The following is a 19816-nucleotide window of genomic DNA, read 5'->3' on the forward strand; positions in this document are numbered from 1 at the left end:
GCACTTCAAGTTCCGTGAAATTCCACCGCCATGGCATTTTGTCTTCCTTTTTCGAGTACCAACGGCCTTCTTCGTCCTTACTCTTCCTCACTCCAATCTTCAGCCATGTCTCCATTATAAGGACGTCTGCAAGAGAAGTTGGATCTAAAGGAGGAGACAGCGGAATCTTTTGTACCCGATCGACACCTTTTACCAACTTCATAAATGGCCTTGGGACTTGAGTTGGAGTGTATTTTTCTGGAGGTCGAATGACTCTTGTCGGTCGCTTCGGTGAATCTTCTATGTTTATTGGCACCAGCTGCCAAGAGTCCCGATTTTCCTTGTCCCGAGCATCGTTGATCTCGACCTCCATCTCATGTACTGTTTTTCCCTCAGGAACCGAGCCAACCCATATTAGTTGACTGTCATCATACATCTCATCCTCGTACTGTTCAGCATCCAACTGCAGCATGCGGTCTTTAGACTGTGATTCAGTCAATTCTTCTTGACTGTCTTCGTGAACAGGGCCTATAAAAAGGAGACTAGACATTACGTTAAACATATTTCAAAAAATACTATACATGTCAACAATTGTCAACATTGTTGACATGAGATGTCAACATTGTCGACATAATATGTCAACAATGTTGACAGGAGATGTCAACAATGTTGACATGAGATGTCAACATTGTTGACATCAGATGTCAACAAAGTTGTTATCATGTCAACAATGTTGACATCTCATGTCAACAACATTAGAAGTCTATTACCTTCTTCGGCTTGTGTCTTCCCCTCCCCTTCAATCTGTTCTGAATCGTATATTGTAATAATATTACCTTCTTCGGCTTGTGTCTTCCCCTCCTTTTCCATCTGTTCTGAATCATCGTTGTCTCTCTTCTCTTCATCTTGCTTCTCTTCATCTCCCTTTTCATCATCTCCATTCTCGTCGTCATCTTTTTTCTCTTTATCTTTCTTTTCTTCTTCATCTTCTTCGTCTTCTTGCTCTTCTTCAACTTGCATGTCTTCTTGTGGCGGCACAGGCTCTTCTTCAACTTCTCGAGGCAAAGCCTCAACTTGACTGTCTTCTTGTCGATCCACCGGCTCGACAATCTTGCGGGACAATTCCATAAACTGTTTATTCATACTTGTCTTGAATGACTTGAATTCATGTTTCATGTCAATCTTAAACAAGCTCCACTCTCCTTTCAAGTGGTTGACCGTGTCTTCGACACTCTTCAACCGAGCCTGTGAAAAATTAAAGATGTGACAATTTGACAAGCCATATGTTATGTTATCTACATGTTAAAGATCAGTCCATATTACCTCGGAGTCGGGTGGGAGGGATGTGTCACCTTCAGATTCAATCCTAGCCTGTAATATCAACAATAAATCTCAACAATTTATCAACAATGTCAACAATATATCTATTGTTTGTTGACATCGTCTGTATGTCAACAATGTTGACATGAGATGTCTACAATGTTGACGTCTGAATGTCAACAATGTTGACATGAGATGTCTACAATGTTGACGTCTGAATGTCAACAATGTTGACATGAGATGTCTACAATGTTGACATCAGATGTCAACATTGTTGACATTCAGACGTCAACATTGTTGACATGAGATGTCTACAATGTTGACATCATATGTCAACATTGTTGACATTCAGACGTCAACATTGTTGACATGAGATGTCAACATCTCTTTCAACAAATCTCAACGAAGACAGAAAGTAATTACCTCTTCTTTGTCTTTCTGGTTTTTCTTCTTCTTCTTTTCATCTAACTTAAATATAGTTTTGGATGGGCGGGACGTGTCTCCAGCAGATTCAATCCGAGCCTGTAATATCAGCAATAGATGTCAAAAATTTATCAATAACGTCAACAATATATCTATTTCAACAATATATCTATACAGAAGAAAGAATTAAAATATTTACTTACATCTGCTTTGCCTTTTTTGTTTTTTTTCTTCTTCTTCTTCTCATTTGACTTAAAAAAGTGATCCTCACCGATGGTGTTGAACGCTAACTCCTCCGATTGAAAATCGATGTTTTGGAAAGTGTTTTCCAACACATGAGTCGTCACCGATTTCCAGCGTCGCATCAGTGGAATAGCTGTTTCTGACACTTTGTCACACACCGCGAGTGACGTGAACACATGCATCGTCTCGAATACCCAAATCTGTAGTGGATACAGAAATGAGGGAAGGTTGATCTTCCCTTTTGAGTCGGACTTCCCGCCAACGTTCTTCACGTATTTGACGGCGCTTTCGTGAAAGAATTTCCAAACCACGTTACCCCACGGATATTTGTTAAACTGGTTTAAGTCCTCGACCAGCTTAACGTACGACAAATCAGGAATGTTGGTGTAGCTAGGTGCACCGAGGAGAACGTTGCACAGGAAGTGAAGGATTAAGAACTTCACCCGCCTCTCGGGATTGTCCCACCCTTTGCTCTCCTTCAGTTTAGAAGTCAACACTCCCCGTGACTTCAGCGTGCCATTCTGAAAAATGTCCGAGTACAAACCACCGTCAGCAACTTCATTGTACTCGAGAGCTTCAAAGTTGTCGACGACGCAGAGACCAGTGATTTCCGCGAAGTGCTTTATCGTGAAAGCACGTGGTTGTCCGGCAACCTCAATAAATATTGCATCTTCGCACTCCTCCTCGCCATCATACCTACCAACCCTCATTAGCAAGTGGTTGATAATCTTCGAAGAGCGGTTGATTTTTGGTAGTTGCAGAAACTGGCCAAAGCAGCAGTTGCTAAACAATGACCTCTCTTCTTCGTTCATATCTGCAGCTTCCTCGAATTTCTCGAGGGATCCAAAGAAACTGAAATTATGGTCAACAATGTTCCCTTCGGGAACAAATCTCAACCAACCCTGAAAATAAAGATTTAACAGATCAGGAAATGATATGAGAATCAAGAAAAAAAAACAATAAATTGTTGACATCTATGTCAACAATGTTGACATCAGATGTCAACATTGAAGACATTTGATGTCAACATTGTAGACATCTTATGTCAACATTATTGACATCTTATGTTAACATTGTAGACATCTGATGTCAACAATGTAGACATCAGATGTCAACAATGTTGACATCAGATGTCTTCAATGTTGACATCTGATGTCAACATTGTTGACATCATTGTCCACTGTTCTTATAGATTTCAACAATGTTGACATATATGTCTACAATGTTGACATCGATGTCAACATTGTTGATATCTACTCAGAGACAAATACAACAACATTATGAGTATTCAGAGACAAATACAACAACAATACAGACCGATTCTCATGTTCAGAGACAAATATTCCAACACGTATTCAGAGACAAAATCACCAACAAATATTCAGAGATGAACCGATTCCCATGTTCAGAGACTAATATTCGGAAAAATCAAGAAAATTTCATCAACAACACTAACCTTTGAAGTTCCCATTCTTCTACGGGGTTTTTTGGGAACCAGTTCTTTCTTTTCCGTGTCGGACGAACTCGCCATGATGTTCTTCCTCTTTAGGGGCTTCGCCGCCGCGATTTTCGTCCGGGGTTTGGGTTTGGGCGAAGTTATTGTTTTCCGTTTCCGAGCCGGCATTGGACTTGCCGGCTCCTCCGGGACTTTAGTTACGATTCGAGGACTCCGACGCGGGGGTGTCGGACGCAGGGGTGATGGATTTGAGTCCGCCATTTTTCTTCTCGATGTTAGGGGTTCGGGTGAGAAGTGATGGGTTTGAGTGGGTTCAGAAAAGAGAGTTACTGTAGAGACGAAATGGTTGGGTTTGAGTCGACGGTTTCCCGGAGGTTACATGCAGTTACAGAGAGAGAGAGAGAGAGAGAGAGAGAGAGAGAGAGAGAAGTTCGACGGTTTTGACGTGAGAGAGGGAAAATGAGAAAAGTTTGAGTTTGATATGAGAAATAGGAGAACAATTCGGTCTTCATTTCGGGAGAAAATGGCTGAGTAAACATAGATGCCAATTTGTAAAGAAAATAGATAGTGAAGGGCAAACTTGACTTTTTACACTTGTCTTGGTGGCATTTTGGGACAAATTAAGGTTTTAGTGGAATGTGGGAAAAAGTTATCAAAAGAGTGGCAAATAGGGCAATTTCCCAAAGAATAAAAAGCATCTCTAAGACTATTGGACCATGCTGGTAACGGCAGGATTAGCAGGTACAATTATGTCAACATTCAATTGTCATTGACAGATGGCCATGTTGTGGATTGATGACGTGGCGGGGCTGTAGGAGTGCATGGGCTTGGCTGTGTCTGTTTGGGCTTGATGGTTAACAATCCTCTCTCTTCGCCTCCCCCGGCTCCGTGGCATGTTCCACCGTGACTCCCCCCGTGCGTTGGTGGTGTTTGTTGTTTCTTCTGGTGTGTTTTTTAGAGAATACGTTATTTTTACCTTAGTTTATCTTTTGCATTATTTAGAATGTGTAAGCTTTGATGCTTTGTCCACTACACTAGGGTGGTTTTTGTGTTTCAAAGATGACTTAGTCATATATATTGGGTACTTGATTGAGTTTTTTCTTAGTCTTTTGGCGGTGCAAACATTCGAACACTTTTTTACCACGATTGGTAATCCCTGAGCACTTTAGTTCGTTCACTAACCACAGTTACTTGAATTTTAGTGTGGTCTATATTTCGGTTATCGGAAGTTCCCACACAACGTACTTTCATCCAATTCTAGAATTGAATCATTGTTGTCATGAGGTCTCATTTTATCTTGTTAAGATATGTAATGTTTTTGCTCTTGGGTTTCATACCCATTATCTATTGAAAGCCTTTGGCAACTTTTATATATATAATAAAAAATAAAATAAAAAAATAAAAAAAAAACACTCGCGAGAGCTACGTCAACTTTTTCCGTTGTAGATTACACTAATACCCAAATTCAAAAAAAGGTGTTTATTGTCTCACATCTAACAACAATAATGGTGCACATTGTATTTAAAGAGAAAGACCTACAACTAACAGAAAAGCCATAAACTTCCAAAATACTCTTAACCAATACGCCTTTTAATATATTTTTTGCCTAGGGGACTTAATCTCGTACGATCTCCGAGAGAGGGGACTTACCACCCCCTTCCAACCTCCAGGTCGATCTGCATTATCGATCGTAAGGTCTTTAGTTGTGGCCGATCAATTAGGCTCCACACCTCAACAATCTCCCACTTAGAGACTAATCTCAACACATGTCTCCATCTGCAGTGGCGACTCCAATCCTCTGCAAGAATTCCAACTGAAATTGAGCACAAGTTCATTTGCCATATGACACTGTCTTCATCAATATGTCTGCTGGGTTATGACTCACTACGATCTTCTCGAGCACTAGCACTCCATCTTCCAAAGCCGATTTGATGAACTGATATATCGCAGCTATATGTGCTTCGTTCAAGCATGGTACATCGGGTTCTTTGTCAAGTGAATGACACTTCACCTGTAGTTCATTCCCCTCATGGTCCTCCTAATTCAACTCGCGTATAAATGATTGAGCCACATCATCACCTTTATAGCCTCCGCTAGGGGGATAGAGGGAGGTCGGCAGTGCGGTGTTTGACGGCAGACGGGGAGCAAAGGTCAAGAGGGAGGCTGGGAGAGCGGAGATCCGGTGAAGGGACAATTGTGCGCGACAAAATGGTGGAGACAAAATGTTTCTTAGAGAGAGAGAGAGAGAGACGGTGGTCGCACGGTCAAAGTTGAGAGTAGTTGGATTTTTTTTCTTTTTCCGTTTGTGCAAGTCAAAAGTGAAATGAAGTTAAAAGGAAGAAGAAGATTAAAAAAAATTGGTTTTCCTAAAATTTTAAATTTTTAAATCTCTCTTTCTAAATCTCGGTGATATTTTTAGAAGTGACATGTTGCTACTAAAAGCCAATCGCCTCTAAACTCATTCCACCTCTAAAAAGCTAATTTATAGTATTGTCACCCTATTTTTGTCGCTCAAATCGGTTGATTGACCACCATATATCTTTAGATTGCAGAGGTTCTCAAATGGGGTTTGGACATCAATAGACGTAAACAAGTGGCTGATTCCACATTACTACTTTTTTTCAAATTAGACAAATCTAAAATTGTTTAGTTACAAGCATGTAACTAATAGTGAAAAAATTGACACTTTTAGTTACTTGTTAGTAAATAAACACTCTTAGATCTGTCTAATTTGAAAAAACAAAATAGTAATATAGAATAATTAACTTATCTACCCCCATCTGTGTATAATTCTATTCTCAAATAGGTCATGGCAAAGATGCAATCTGACCAGTTTGAATATTTCTCACAATACCAAACCAGAGACTCTCCATGGCCTGAGAGGGAAACCCCTTGAAGCTGCCTTATAACATGCTCCATAGCCCTCGGCATAGACTCAAAACATACGCCAGAAAATACATCTCGATGTAAAAACAATGAAGATTAAAAATCTCTCTCAGCTAACTAAAGAGAAATCTGAAATTATTTGTTAATTACTTTGACCTAATGAGAATTGTTAAACTAAATTTAGCTCAACACCATTTACAACCCTATTTTCTGGTGTATAATGTTGGTGTGAACCATCGGAGAACCAAAAATCCAAATTCGGAGTTTTGAAATTCTCCATTATAAGAATGTCTTTGGTATCCACGGCAAACTTAAATATATATAAATAAAAAATCCCAGAATTTTGCAGAATACGTTGAGCATTTCAGCCTTTCACGAACGACTTTTTTACTTCGTTCTCACCCCCAAATTGTTGGATCAAGTTGCACAATTTTCTTTTTCCAAAAAAAAAAAGAAAAAAAAGGGCTGTTCGCACCTTGTCGAAGCTTCAGACTCAACGTAACGTACTTTTCTTTTTTAGAGTCTTATTTAATTCTGCAAGTCACCTTTTAAAAAATAGAAAATTCTCAACCAAAAAAAAAAAAAAAAAAAAAAAAACCCTGCAATCACACCAGGAGTATATAGATCAAATAGTTCTTATTGATTGGAAGGACTTTTAAGAGCTCTAAAGTTCCGCCGAGCTGGTCAGAATTGAATAACTATATGTAGGAAATAAATTTAGTATCATGATATTGGGCAAGAACCAAGAGTATCAACCTAGTACTTCATTGAACTTGATGACGCAATCATAGAGCCGTCCACCCAGAAACTGTGCTACCTCCGGATGTTTCACCTGCGTAACAATTCCCGGGAATTAGATAAATGTAGTTATCACTAATCGAAACTCGGCTCAGAAAAAATCAATTGTTACCATTCCAATCTTGACGGAGTCGCACTTAAACTGAGCGTATAGGTTTGTTTCTATGCCACGACCCTGATTATAAACAGTTAAAAACATGTCATGAGAAACAACTGATGTCATCTGTTAATTTTTATTTATTGTTTTTTTTTTACTAGAGATAATTTTTTTTTGCATTTTAGACTACATGAATAGGCTAAATAATGTAAATCAATGGAAAAGCGATAGAAAATTACTACACCACCAGCATTTTACAAGCATACCATTCCTTCCAATATAACAAGGTCAGCATCACTTGCAAGGTACGCAAGTTCTTGTGACACACTCGACAGATCAATGACCTGAAAGAGGTTAAAATGCAAACTATTCATGATTAAAAACATGATATCCTCAGTTCAGAGGAACAATAAGTGTTGTACAAGGATCAAATTTGTTACCGGCAAATCATTGCCAGAATTAGCAAGCAAAAGATTTGAAGCATCAACACCCATGAGCTTTCCATCGTCATCCTTCAACTGATAATGGGATACTTCTTTGTTAGACACCCACGGGATTTAGAAATCAAGTAAATCTATGTTTAAAACCAATTTATTTCACCTTTGCTATGATCTCAATCAGCTCAGGGTAAGTAACATCGTTGATAGAAGGCAAGTCATTAGCTGCTAACACAACCTGCAGAGCAAAAGCTTACCACGCGACTAAACATAAAGATAATATGATATAGAAATCTTACTTAAAGACGGTAATGAAAAATAAAGTCACTTGCCCGGAGACAAAATTTTAACTTCCACTAATAGGATTTAATTAAGCGCTGGAAAAGGCAGATAAATAAATGCTGACTCCACAAACAAAAATTTAGCGATATAAGCCACATAAACATAAGCGTTTGCGTTTTAGCCAACGTTTTGTAAATTTTTCGTAAATAGCCAAAAAACTATTGTAAATATTTCGTAAATAGTCATATTTATTAGAAATTTACTCAGCGTTTTTTAATATTTTGATAGCGTAAATAGATTTACGTGGCTATTTACAAAAAATTAACGAAACGTTAGCTTTTTCGAAATTTCTAACGTTTTATATGGCTAGATAGCCACTGGACCCATTTTTTTAATGATTTATAAGGTGATTAAAGAATAGATAAAATAAGCTAACTAATGCAAGCCTATTGATACTTAATATAAGGTTAAATACACCAGTTCAGGAATAGTAATAGGATAAAAGGTAACTGCTTTTTTTCAATTTGATTCCAAACATGACAGAACCACCCATAACCCAAAAAAAAAAAAAAAGAACTAAAAAGGATCCATAAGTTTGGGCGCCTAAATCTCAGACCTGTGTTCCATGTTTAAGCAGCTCCCTTGCAAATGGCAAAATCCCAAGAATGATATCCGCCCCAGAATTATCAACAAATATGACCGCCTGTCATGGCACGAATAAGAAATGCTGATTAATGCATAAGAAGCCCATAAACGGGACTATATGTTAAGCTCGATGGACAATTTAAGAGGATAGGGTAATTTTTCCAAACAAAAATAAAATACCTTTTTCCAACACTTCTTGCTCCATTTCAGTTTGAACTTCTCCAAGTCATCAATAACCCAAGGACGTGGGACAAGATTCTGACAGCTAGCTAGAAAGGACATGCCATCCTTTGAGAAAACTTCTGCAAGCTTCAAAAACAACAAGAAATTATCTCATTACTATCGCTGCCCATGGAAGTCGTTGACATGTTAGCCTATTTTCCATCCATCGCCGCCAGTAACAAAAAAAATAAAAAAAAAATGAAGCGGAAATTTAAAAAATTGATTCACTAGCAGAAAAATACTGAACTTACCTGTGCAGAACCGAGATCAAATATGTTCCCAGCAAATATGCCTCTAATCAGATTCTCAAGACGCTTTACTTCATCATCTATAGAATCATTAAGACTAACCACTTTCTCAAATAAAGATATAGCTTTTGCATTCTCTTCATCCTACAGGAATAATCCCACAATTGAGTGATAATGACACTCTTCTTGATTAGACATTAGACATAAAGCGAAAATATTTTTTGAAACAACAATAAAGCGAAAATATAGTTAATATAATCTCCACTATGTCAAAACCACTTTTTCTCTTCACGCTTTATGAATAGTCAATTAACTACTCGTCCTGAACGTTTGACTCATTACTAAATCCTTGAATTAAATATACAAAAAATTAGGTAAATAGTCTACTAAAAGCCAAAGTTTTGTAAATCTTAATAAATTGCCATAAAAATGACGTGGTCTAATAAATGGAAGAGGCTATTTACCTAAGATTTATGTATGTAAATATATAAAAGTGACTATTTACCTAAAATTTACGAAACGTTGACTATTTAACAATGTCAAACCGTAAATGTGACTATTTACCGAATGAACCCTTCAATATATACGAAGTGGCGAAAGATTTAATACTTGCCTTTACTCTCTTGAATATATCTCTGAATCCCAGCTCCCTGAGAATTTGCTCACGGATTCTGCACAGATCCTAAGGTACCAGGAAGCCCATATAATTTTTTAGAATATAAACTGATTCTAAATTAAGATTCGGAAATGAAAGTAAATTAATGTAATAAACTTACGACGCAATCAGGTGGTCCACCATGACTCTCAGGATCCTTCTTGAAATCATTAAGTATCTCATAATACCTTCCACAATCAATGTCCAATAAAAAAAAATCAGATCTCGTCAGACACAACTTTGCCAAAACACAAAATGATGAGAAACATCAACACCATGGGTAATTTGTTATTCTCTCGCGGGAATTCATAACTCACTTCATTGCGATTGTATTACCAAAAAAAAAATTACTCATTAGAGTAGAAAAGAAGTAAATAAAAGCGAATTTCATAACTTTTTCAAGGCTTTAACCAGAAAGTAAATAAATAAATTAATACATAAGCGAACCTTTGAGCGAATTTTTCCGCTTTGGTTGTAGCATCAGGGACTGTAGCATCACTTTGAGCTCGTTCCCTGGCGAGAGAGAATAACAGAATGATAAAACCAAACACGAATCGAGGAATCGAGAAAATTCTATAATATCAAGACCGTAAGAGCAAAATGAATCGGACGAAATGAGTACTTGAAAGAGGGGATTGATCTGAGAAAGAGATCGATCCATGAGAGCTCCGTCGGGGTCGGTTTCCGAGGGTTGTCCGAGGGGAATCTGTACGGAATAGTGCAAGCTCTGTAGTTCGACTCGATCGGCGTTATTAGCAATGGAAAAGCCACCATTTCCGAAGCACTTTCCATTCTCTCTCTATTTATAGCATACGAGTGGGCGCGTAAGATTGTAGAGGGAGAAGCTGTGGTGAAAATGAAATGGAAAATTGAAATATATTTGCAGAGAGAGAGAGAGAGAGGCCTCGAGTGAAGGGCTATGAAATCCTTTTCGACGCCCTGGGCAAAGCAAGTTGGCGACCGTTTTCTCAATTGGTTTGTCGTTTCTTGAACATACAAGATATTTACAATTTTTGTATGACACAAATACCCCTATGCAACACTCCCTCGGCTGCTCGAATGGAGTCCGATCCTAACTTCATGAACCAATAGCGTTGTAGTGTACAGGTTTTATTCACGAGTCCATTAGAAAAATAACTAATTTAAACATTTGGCATTCTTAAATAGTCAACGTTTAGTAAATCTTAAATAAATAATCAATTTCAGACGTAAATCTTAGATAAATAGTCACTTTCATATACCAAACGTTAGCGTTATTTATGTAAGATTTACATATGAAAGTGATTATTTACCTCAGATTTACCAATCATTAACTATTTAGCAATGTCAAACGTTTAATTTGGCTATTTTTCGTAATTTTCTATTTACTTATATAGGTTTCAGAGATGCCTCACATTGACGAGATGTCAGCTTTTGACCGAACGCTTCTTATGGCGGGACCGCTTACATTCCTTATTGAGTCACGCGGAAACTTAACATCCTCCCTTCGTAAAATGATGAAGAGTCTTCTCTTCGGAGGTCGGATCCCTCCATCCTTGTCTCAATTTCTCGCTAAAGAATGATGCGCTGGATTTTGACAGTGCTAATGTCATCAAGAGAGCCTCAAACTCTCAAGAAAATCAAAGGTGGAGTGACGCCTAACACCGGTTTGAGAGCTGCCTTAAAGTGTGTTGTCACACGAAAATGAACAACGATTAACTACCTCGGACGGTTCGATCCAAGGCCGGACCAAGTGATCGAACCCGGGTCAAAAGTGTGAACTCGGAAGTCTCGAGCTGGGTTTTCTCCAATCAACGCGCTTCTCAGAGGAGAGAAGGGGTGAGGATGAGGAGTGACTGTGCCTTTTGTGTCGGCTGCCTACGCACACGTGTGTGGGATCAGAACGTAGTTCAGAGCGTATGTAACGCAGTATGAGGCGCAGAGCCTGGAGGGTGTGCTCGACAGAGGAGACGGAGCGCGAAGGAGTCCTCGGCGACGTCTCAGAACTCTGGGATCGAGTGACCCAAGAGAGAATGTGTGTTTTCTCCCTTTTGGAGACGCATGAGACTCTACATCAAGAAGTCCTTGTCGTGGCGGAGATTCCGGACGCGTAGGCGATTTCCAGTCGAAAATGCAGGACGCGTAAGCGATTTCTTGTCAAAAATGGTGGACGCGTCTAGTGTGCTAGACACGTAGGCGATTTTCAGTCGAAAACCGCAGGAGCACTCTTGGGCTCGGGATTAGTCGTTCGATCGAGAGAGGCGGCGCTCGGGACTCCCCAAGAGTGCTTCGGAATCTCTGAGAACGAGAAATCGAGGAGAATCCGCTTCAGGCCAAGGATGGCATCCAGAGAAGTAGAGAGAAGTCTCAAGTTTCTTGAGAATGGATGGGATGGCTTTCCCCTCAATGAGAGGGGATATTTATAGTACTTGGAGGGCCTTAAGAGGTGTGTTTGTCGTCCATGTGGGACTGGGGGCGTGCTCTCTTCAAAGAGGAGCGCGCTCTCCTCGAAATGAGGTGCGGCACGGGGAGCGCGGCGCGCAAGAACCCCGGCGCGGCGCGCAGAGGCTTGCTTTCCAGACGTGGCACGGCGCGCAGCCCTCCTGGCGCGGCGCTCAGCCCCTTGGCGCGGCGCGCGCCTTCCCTTCGTGGCGTGTAGTTTATACGCACGCGTCCTTTTTTTAAGGAGCCCGCGTGTTCCTTTTTCGAGAGGCATATGGCTCATCTCGTCGACCGTTTACGGGCCTTGGAGGCCTCCGATGACCCGGCCCGTTGGGCCTTCGGGACCCGGGATTTCATGAGTTGCGTGAATCATGAAAGTCTTTACTCGAGGAATCAAGTTCGACACGAGGATTTGCTAATCGACTCGTGGATGCATGACTCGAATCGAGGAGCGAGGCTCGACTCGAGGAGAGTGACTCAACTTGAGGAGTTATCTTGACTCGAGGAGTTATGACTCGACTCGTGGACGCATGACTCAACTCGAGGAGTGAGGCTCAACTCGAGGAGTATAACTCGACTCGAGGAGCTGAAAGTTTGGCACGAGGACTTGTCAGTCGACTCGTGACAGAAGGCTTGCCGCTCTTCAGGACCTGCGGCCAGACCATTGACCTTTTGAACGACGTATCTTCTCGGCATCTCGGGTTTTCCGAAAATGACCGACAACAAAGTGCAAGAGGCTCGGTCATGCGCAAGACTACTCTTGTGCGTCGTCCAACATTTGACATTACATATGGTTATCGCGATATTTCAGTAAACAAAGTGCATGTCTTGCTCATATAATAAAGTGTTTTGTAAGTTGCACATGTCGAAACCACGATGAATAAATTATCACTCATAAACTACTTTGCAACAATTTTGAACTATATCTAAAATATTGAGAGAATGATTAATAAGCTAATTTGGGTAAAGATATTTTACTCTTTATTGAAGCTTGTTAGGTAGCGAATAGTGTACCACCATAGATTTTAGACTCTGGGGCTGCTAACCATATATGTTGCTCCTTAACTTGTTTTAGGAAAAGCAAGACCTTAGAAGGTAATGTTGTCTATCGTTCTCAGAAACCAAAAATATGGAGTTCTCAAAACTCATAAAGGATCCAAAAAGAAGCATTCTGGGTCGGACAACAGTCAGACCCAACTCGGGCGCTCAAACATGGGCAAATCACGAATGAGCAATGCTCGGACTAGGGCGATGCGTTCAAGCTAGCGCGCACTGTGCCGGTCACCAGGGATGCACGGCCTCCCTCTGTGTCATACACGCCCAACGTCCTCATTTAAGGTTCATTGAGCCTCCGAACACCCACAAATACCTTCCTTGGGAGAGAGAACAAGGTAATAAAAAAAACTTGAATTGAGAGCTCTAAAACACTGTCCAGGACTGTTAGCATCTTATTGTTGTCAATGGTGCCCACAAGAAGAGTTGTAGTCTTTACTTTTGTACATTTGATGTAATAAAGTCTCACGAAGTCTCTTGCTTGTAATTGCTTATTCATTAATAAAAAGTTGAAACGTTCATTCATTCTTCCTTGTCTGTTTGAAGCTTTATGATAAAACCTTAGTGTGAGAACCGCACAACCCAGCTGCCTGAATGTCATCTCTCTATGATTCTCTCTCTCGGAAATAAATAAATGAGATTATATCTCTCTCGATTTGAATGAATTATGGACGTTGAAGTTTATCGAGTTAATTTAAAATATTTTAAGGTAATGGAAAATCTCGGAATAAATAAAGGATTTATCGGGTTCGTCTCGAATAATAAATTATTTTCCGATGAAATATTCCGGAATTTAATTTAAGAAAATAAATTCTCAAGGACGAGAATTAATTCCGAGAAACTTTAAATATATTTTAATTAATCGAGAACGAACGAGAAAATTCTCGGTCCGAATCATATAATTATAATCCGTTCGGTTATGGATTTAATTAAATAATTATATGAGGATGACTTGGTTGTAATGTTTTTTAAGGGACCCATTTGAAAGAAAACAAGGAGAAGAGGTGGGTTTGTGAATAAGAGAGTAGTTTTGAGCTTGCCTCGTCATCACACATGTGTCATGGGTTATCCTTGCCAACCCAACACTTATCTTAGTCAATTACTTTGCCATTAAGTCTTCATGGCCGAGTAAAAGTAAGTGCATCAACCAAAAGGAAAACAAACCCACGGCAAAAAAAAAGAGAAAGAAAAGAGAAGAAGAAGAAGAAGAAAATACGGGAGAGAGAGAGTTGCCGAGAGAGCGAGAGAGAGGAAGAGAGCGGGGGAGTGAGCTCGCGGAGGAAGAGCTCGACCGACAGCCACCGAGACCGAGACCCGAAGTCACTGGACGCGCGCGCGGGCTTAGAAGGAACGAGCGCCGCCGCGAGCACGCTGTGGCCGGCCGACCGGGAAGCGAGCGCCGGGAGAGAGAGGATACACCCCGGAGAGTCCAAATCCCCGAAAAAAATTGGGTAAGAAATCAAAACCCAAAATTAATTTCGTGATGTTAGGGTTTCATGAAATTGATTTAGGGATTTTGCTTCTAAGCGTGGTTTGGTGATCTTGAGTTGTTTTTCCGGAGTGGTTGCTACTTAATGATGATATTGATGTGATGAGTTTTGGATTTTTGTTGATTTTGCTCATGAGTTTGATTTTGGCCGAATGGAGTTTTGCTCTAAATGCCTCTTGCTTGTGGCTGTGTAATGTTTTGAGATTCTGGTTTGAGGTGAATTTGTTTTGTTGATGTTGTTATATCGAGACTGTGATGAATTTTAGAACGTTAACGAGATTTGTTTTGGTTTAGTTTGGCCGTGTGTGTGGGGGTATTTGTATGTGTGTTCTCGGCTGAAAGTTCTGTTATGGGTTGTAATATGGTTATCGTTGCTAAGCTTGGGTGATGCAATTCTGGGCCTCGGGGATGATGGCTTGAGAGTTAGAATTGAAATGTGGATTTTGTGACAAGTTACTTGGTTTGTTGACAAGTTTGGGAATTTTGTGATGAGTCGAGAATTGTGTTAGTTGTTCGTTCCGGGTTCTATGTTTTCGAGTATGGAGTTGGATTTTGTGAATTGACTCGAGGTTCGTTTTCTGAATTTCACAGCTCAGTCACAGATCAGGTCGGGACGAGCGAGAACCGGCAGAGTCGAAGGCAACGAAGCCGTAATTTGGAATTTTCGAGAAAAGAGTTATCGTAGTTAAAGCTCGATAAACTCGTGAGTTTTTTAAATCGCTTATAGCGTTTAAATACTCTTGGATTTAGTTATGTGATGGATTTCCTGTATTTAAATAAATAATTTATGATTATTTATTTAACGTTTAAGAAGTCAATTTAATTCGCTTTGGAATTCTCGGTTTGTATGATTTTTCGGATTATTCGTTTAATTTATTTAAGACTCGTTAATCAATGATTTGGATTTTATTTCGTACTCGTTCTCTGGTACGAATTCGTACGAGTCTTGAATAAGTTTAAATTCCGAAAAGCCGGGAAATAAGTGAATTAAATTCTCGAACCCCTGAATCGACTCGCAGTGAATCCCGATAACAAACCTTAAGCTTGACATCGCCTCCCGAATCATTGACTAATGAGATTTCAATTTCGGGTTTTAGTTTCTCGACGCTTCGGAACGTGTTGGCGCTTCAGGACGTGTAGAGTCTCGAAAAGCGTGTAAAGCAAGAAAACTCCGGAATTCATCAAGTTCTCCGACGAACTATTCCGGGTAAGTGGGATTTAAGTTTGAGGCACCAAAAGGGGAATGGTGCCTGGTAGAGTAATTGTTTATGTTTGTTCGTTTAATCCTAAAACAAAGAGAAACCCTCAGTTAGACAAGATGACCAAATAAGGCTTCGGCCACTAACTAATAAGATAATAAAATGGTAGGGTTAAACGTTTAGCAAGTTAAGAACCTTGAAGCCTTTTAAACTATGTTGAGCTTCTGTTATAGCTTTTACCCCTTCTTCCTAATGAGAGGACAACAGGAGGAGGAAAGACGGTGTCCTCCGGATTCAATCCCGAGAGGAACTGTTCTAGGAGAAGGTCCAGCCTCACAGCTGTCGACAACTCCTTCTAAAATACTTAAAGAGCCATACAGTGAAATTAATAATGTTAATGACGGGCTTTATCCCGATAAGATCTCCTCCTGTAATAAGATAGTCAGGTAGGCTGTAGACAGCTCCTGTAAAACATAACGAACTCTTGTCGGCAATGTAGCGAGTGGCATTCCCGAATGTCCTTTAATGGGAAGTCGATGGGTGGCTTCAGGTAAGTCGATGGGTGGCTTACCTGTCCTGAGGGAAATATGAACCCTGGACTAACCAGGGATTGGTGAGGGTTTGCTCCCCTCTACCATACGCGCGTCAAGGCCCTCCTACATGTGCTAGTGGATCCCAGACGTTAAAACTTCGGCCTCCTGAGGGCTAGGCTCAAGTTCTCAGAATGGTTTACTCATCTCTCATGAACGGCTGCGGACTGAAGTGTTGATTGGCCAGTCCACTGATGTAAGGCGCCGGTATGAGTGAGATGGATGAGTTTCTAGGAAGACGGTTGTTAGTCGGATTCCTATATGATTATGTGTTTGATTGTTTTAGAACGAGGTTCTAAAACTGAATATGTCTCTGTTGATTGAATGAGATTTTTGTTATCCTGATTGAATAATGGAACTTCTTTATTCTTCTGAATCTATTATCTGCTGTCATCTGCATTTTATCATCTGCAACCATGCATCTCATGTAGTGCTAGGTTAGATATCCTGCTTACTGAGTCGGTGTGACTCACCCCTTAAATCCCTCTCCTTGTAGATAAAGGAAAAGCTCAGGCGAAGCCGGAATACTAGTCAAGGTAGATCTCGTGACGACATGTGGCATAGGAAATGTCTTTTTTGGGAAATGGGTACCAGGGTTTTAAAACCGAGCTTATGCGCTCGTGAAAGTTTTTATATGGTTTTTGAAAGAACTTTTATAATATAATAACGTCTAGATAATTGGCCTGAAACTATTTTTATGTTTTGAACTCGGTAAGCACGATTATGGGCCCGTGCTTACGAATAGCAAGCTAGAGTAGTCCGCATTTTTGTAACTCTTCTAAAAGCGAAAATTTTACCAGTTTTTAGCGAACTAGCTCTAGGAACCCTTGTTATTCCTTATATGTAAATTAATTTTATTTTCGCTGTTTGTTAATAAACGTTTTGTAAATGACGTTTGAAAATGTTTTATGTTCATTTCATTTGAAAATATAAATCATTTATGATAATGTTATGGGAAAGGTCGCGTTCCGGGGACGACGGGTGTCCTGCGGGTCGTGACACTTAGTCTTTAGTCCATAAACAAACTTAACAACTTACGAAGAGACAAATGTAGATTTGCATGAACAAACTCTTCGTAGTTTGCTTAAAACGATATATTCGCAATCTAAGGGTCAAATGACTATTGACCTCAGTACGATTATTAGGAGAATCTATGATGTCTGGTTATGGGGCATTGAGAGTTGGAGACTCTATAGTTCTTCTAGGTATCTTCCGAATGTACTGAATTTACCAGTGCACTTCTAGAGACAAGATAAGAACAAACCATTTAACCTCTTATGTCTCGAAGTCACTACGTATGAATTGCATCATACTTACCTTAATCCTGAAATGAGACATGCCATTTCACAGCTTACATATTCTCATTTGAGAAAGTCAGAGTTCGGACTCACTATGTGATTCTGAACAGGACCTATTGGTGAAATACTAAGTTGTGAAGATGCTATGAGTAACTTTGTGAAGTTCTCATAGATACGGAATTCATGTACAAGACTGCTGAAATGCAATGTATATCACCTCATGCTTTGTTCCTTGGAATGTGAATAAATGAACTGGCCAGTGTCCAAATTGAGTCTTGACTCTTTGGATGAAACAATGTGACTTGTTAGCTCCTCGTCAATACATTGTTTCTAACTTATTCACAAGCGACAAAGGAGTTAAGGAAATAATATCTAGAAGGGTAAAATGGTAATTTTGTAAATCCCGACTAGCTCATGATATTCATGAAGGGTAAACATAGATAATATTCAGTGGATCCACTCATCACAATTAGTTGAATTCTTAAGTAGAAAATAAATTAATTTGAACCGAGAGATTCTCAGTGTCATCTCTTTAGTGGAGTCAGTTGACATTAAGCTAAACTTGGAAAAGGTTTGTGAACTTTTGAGTCCAAGTATTTTAGCTCAAGCTTTGTTCATTTGGATCCATGAGGTCACTGTCACAAATCATATCGAGTAGGAATAGTTAAACTAGAAGCTAAGTCAAAACAAGAACGAGACAAGTTTTACGAAAATTGTCTAGAGGGTAATTTTGTCTTTTTAGACATAGGATGAAATGAATGTCAATAAATTTTTTGACATGGTCATATGACGACCTATATCACTCGGCCATGATGAGTTCGTTGGGCCTTGTGGATTAATTTCATTTCATAGAATTTTACTTGAAAATTCTTAATAGGTTTTTTTTATGTTGTCATGAACAAGAGAAGAAAATCTAGAAACACCTTCTAGAAGGCCTTCTTGGCCGCCCAACCCAAGGAGAAAAAGGGAGAGATTTTGTTCATAAATATATCAAGATACTTGCCAAAAGAAAAAGAGGAAACAAATTTACTCTAAGAGGAAGGTGAGGGAATCGGCCAAGTAGAGTCAATGGAGAAGCAAAACAAAAGAGGAAACAAATCCAAGGCTTCTAGAAGCCCTATTTGGCCGTGTGACTCATAAGGAGAAGAAGAGAATATTTGCTCATGAATATGTGATACTCTATAGAAGATGAAACTACCTTATTTAAGGTGAAACCTCTCCTATAAATAGAGCCCTCATTCTTCACATTTCATTCATCCTAAGTTTTAGAGATTGAGAGTTTCTCTCTCTAGCTTGACCTAGTGTTTTAGCTCTTCGACTCGAAGACTTGTTCTTGAGTCGTCGTGTTTAAAAGTGTACACACACTAATTCTTTTCTTTCTCGAGTGATTTTAGTGATAGAAACTTTTGTGGTTGCTCGAGTTCCCGAGGAAAGAAGAGAGACGTGCTGCGAGGAGAGACGAACGTTTCAACCTTCCGAAGGCTCGTCAACGCTCAAGCTTCTCAAAGGTTAGTAAATTATTTAATGCTCATAATAGTTTTTATTTACATGTACTTGTTCTTTGTCTATGTTAGTAAAATCGTTTTACTAGTTTTAAAGAAAATTTTTAAATTCCGCCGCTTACCCGAAACGTTAAACTTTTTCTTAACCCTAGATCAATTCCAACACTTATTCGCTCTAGTTTTTCTCTAAACACCCACAAATAATCCCAATGCCCCCACCTTAATCAAAGAAATCAGACAAATGTTGAGCGTATGAGAGTGCGCCAGAGGCATCGCCGATGCGGCCTTTTAGCTATCTTCCTCATCTTCTTCTTCTTCTTCTTCTTCTTCTTCTACTTCTTATTATTATTATTATTATTATTATTATTATTATTATTATTATTATTATTATTATTATTATTATTATTATTATTATTATTATTATTATTATTATTATTATTATTATTATTATTATTATTATTATTATTATTATTATTATTATTATTATTATTATTATTATTATTATTATTATTATTATTATTATTATTATTATTATTATTATTATTATTATTATTATTATTATTATTATTATTA

At 39.2% G+C, this 19816-nt stretch overlaps 1 protein-coding gene across 1 annotated transcript; it reads right to left on the reverse strand.

The window, feature by feature from the left end:
* Nucleotides 1-6928: 6928 nt before the first annotated feature.
* LOC149402137 (damage-control phosphatase At2g17340-like) lies at nt 6929-10668 on the reverse strand. The gene is made up of 12 exons (XM_089609825.1): nt 10314-10668; nt 10139-10204; nt 9813-9879; nt 9650-9718; nt 9040-9180; nt 8747-8875; nt 8538-8624; nt 7803-7877; nt 7643-7720; nt 7469-7546; nt 7218-7280; nt 6929-7139 (listed from the first exon to the last, which is right to left on the reverse strand). Exons 1-12 carry the CDS (start codon nt 10481-10483, stop codon nt 7059-7061), a joined length of 1104 nt encoding a protein of 367 aa, XP_089465951.1. The 5' UTR covers nt 10484-10668; the 3' UTR covers nt 6929-7058.
* Between the last annotated feature and the right edge of the window lie 9148 nt (nt 10669-19816).

Source organism: Urtica dioica, chromosome 3 (assembly GCF_054948205.1).
Source record: "Urtica dioica subsp. dioica isolate 48M chromosome 3, U.dioica_male_clone48M_v1_H2, whole genome shotgun sequence".
NCBI lineage: Eukaryota > Viridiplantae > Streptophyta > Magnoliopsida > Rosales > Urticaceae > Urtica > Urtica dioica.

Coding starts and splice junctions, on each gene's coding strand:
- LOC149402137 (XM_089609825.1), bottom strand. CDS start 10,483: ATGGAAAGTGCTTCGGAAATGGTGGCTTTTCCATTGCTAATAACGCCG. Junction 7,281..7,468: donor TTGTTATATTGGAAGGAATG/GTATGCTTGTAA, acceptor GTTTATAATCAG/GGTCGTGGCATAGAAACAAA. Junction 7,140..7,217: donor ACTCCGTCAAGATTGGAATG/GTAACAATTGAT, acceptor ATTGTTACGCAG/GTGAAACATCCGGAGGTAGC.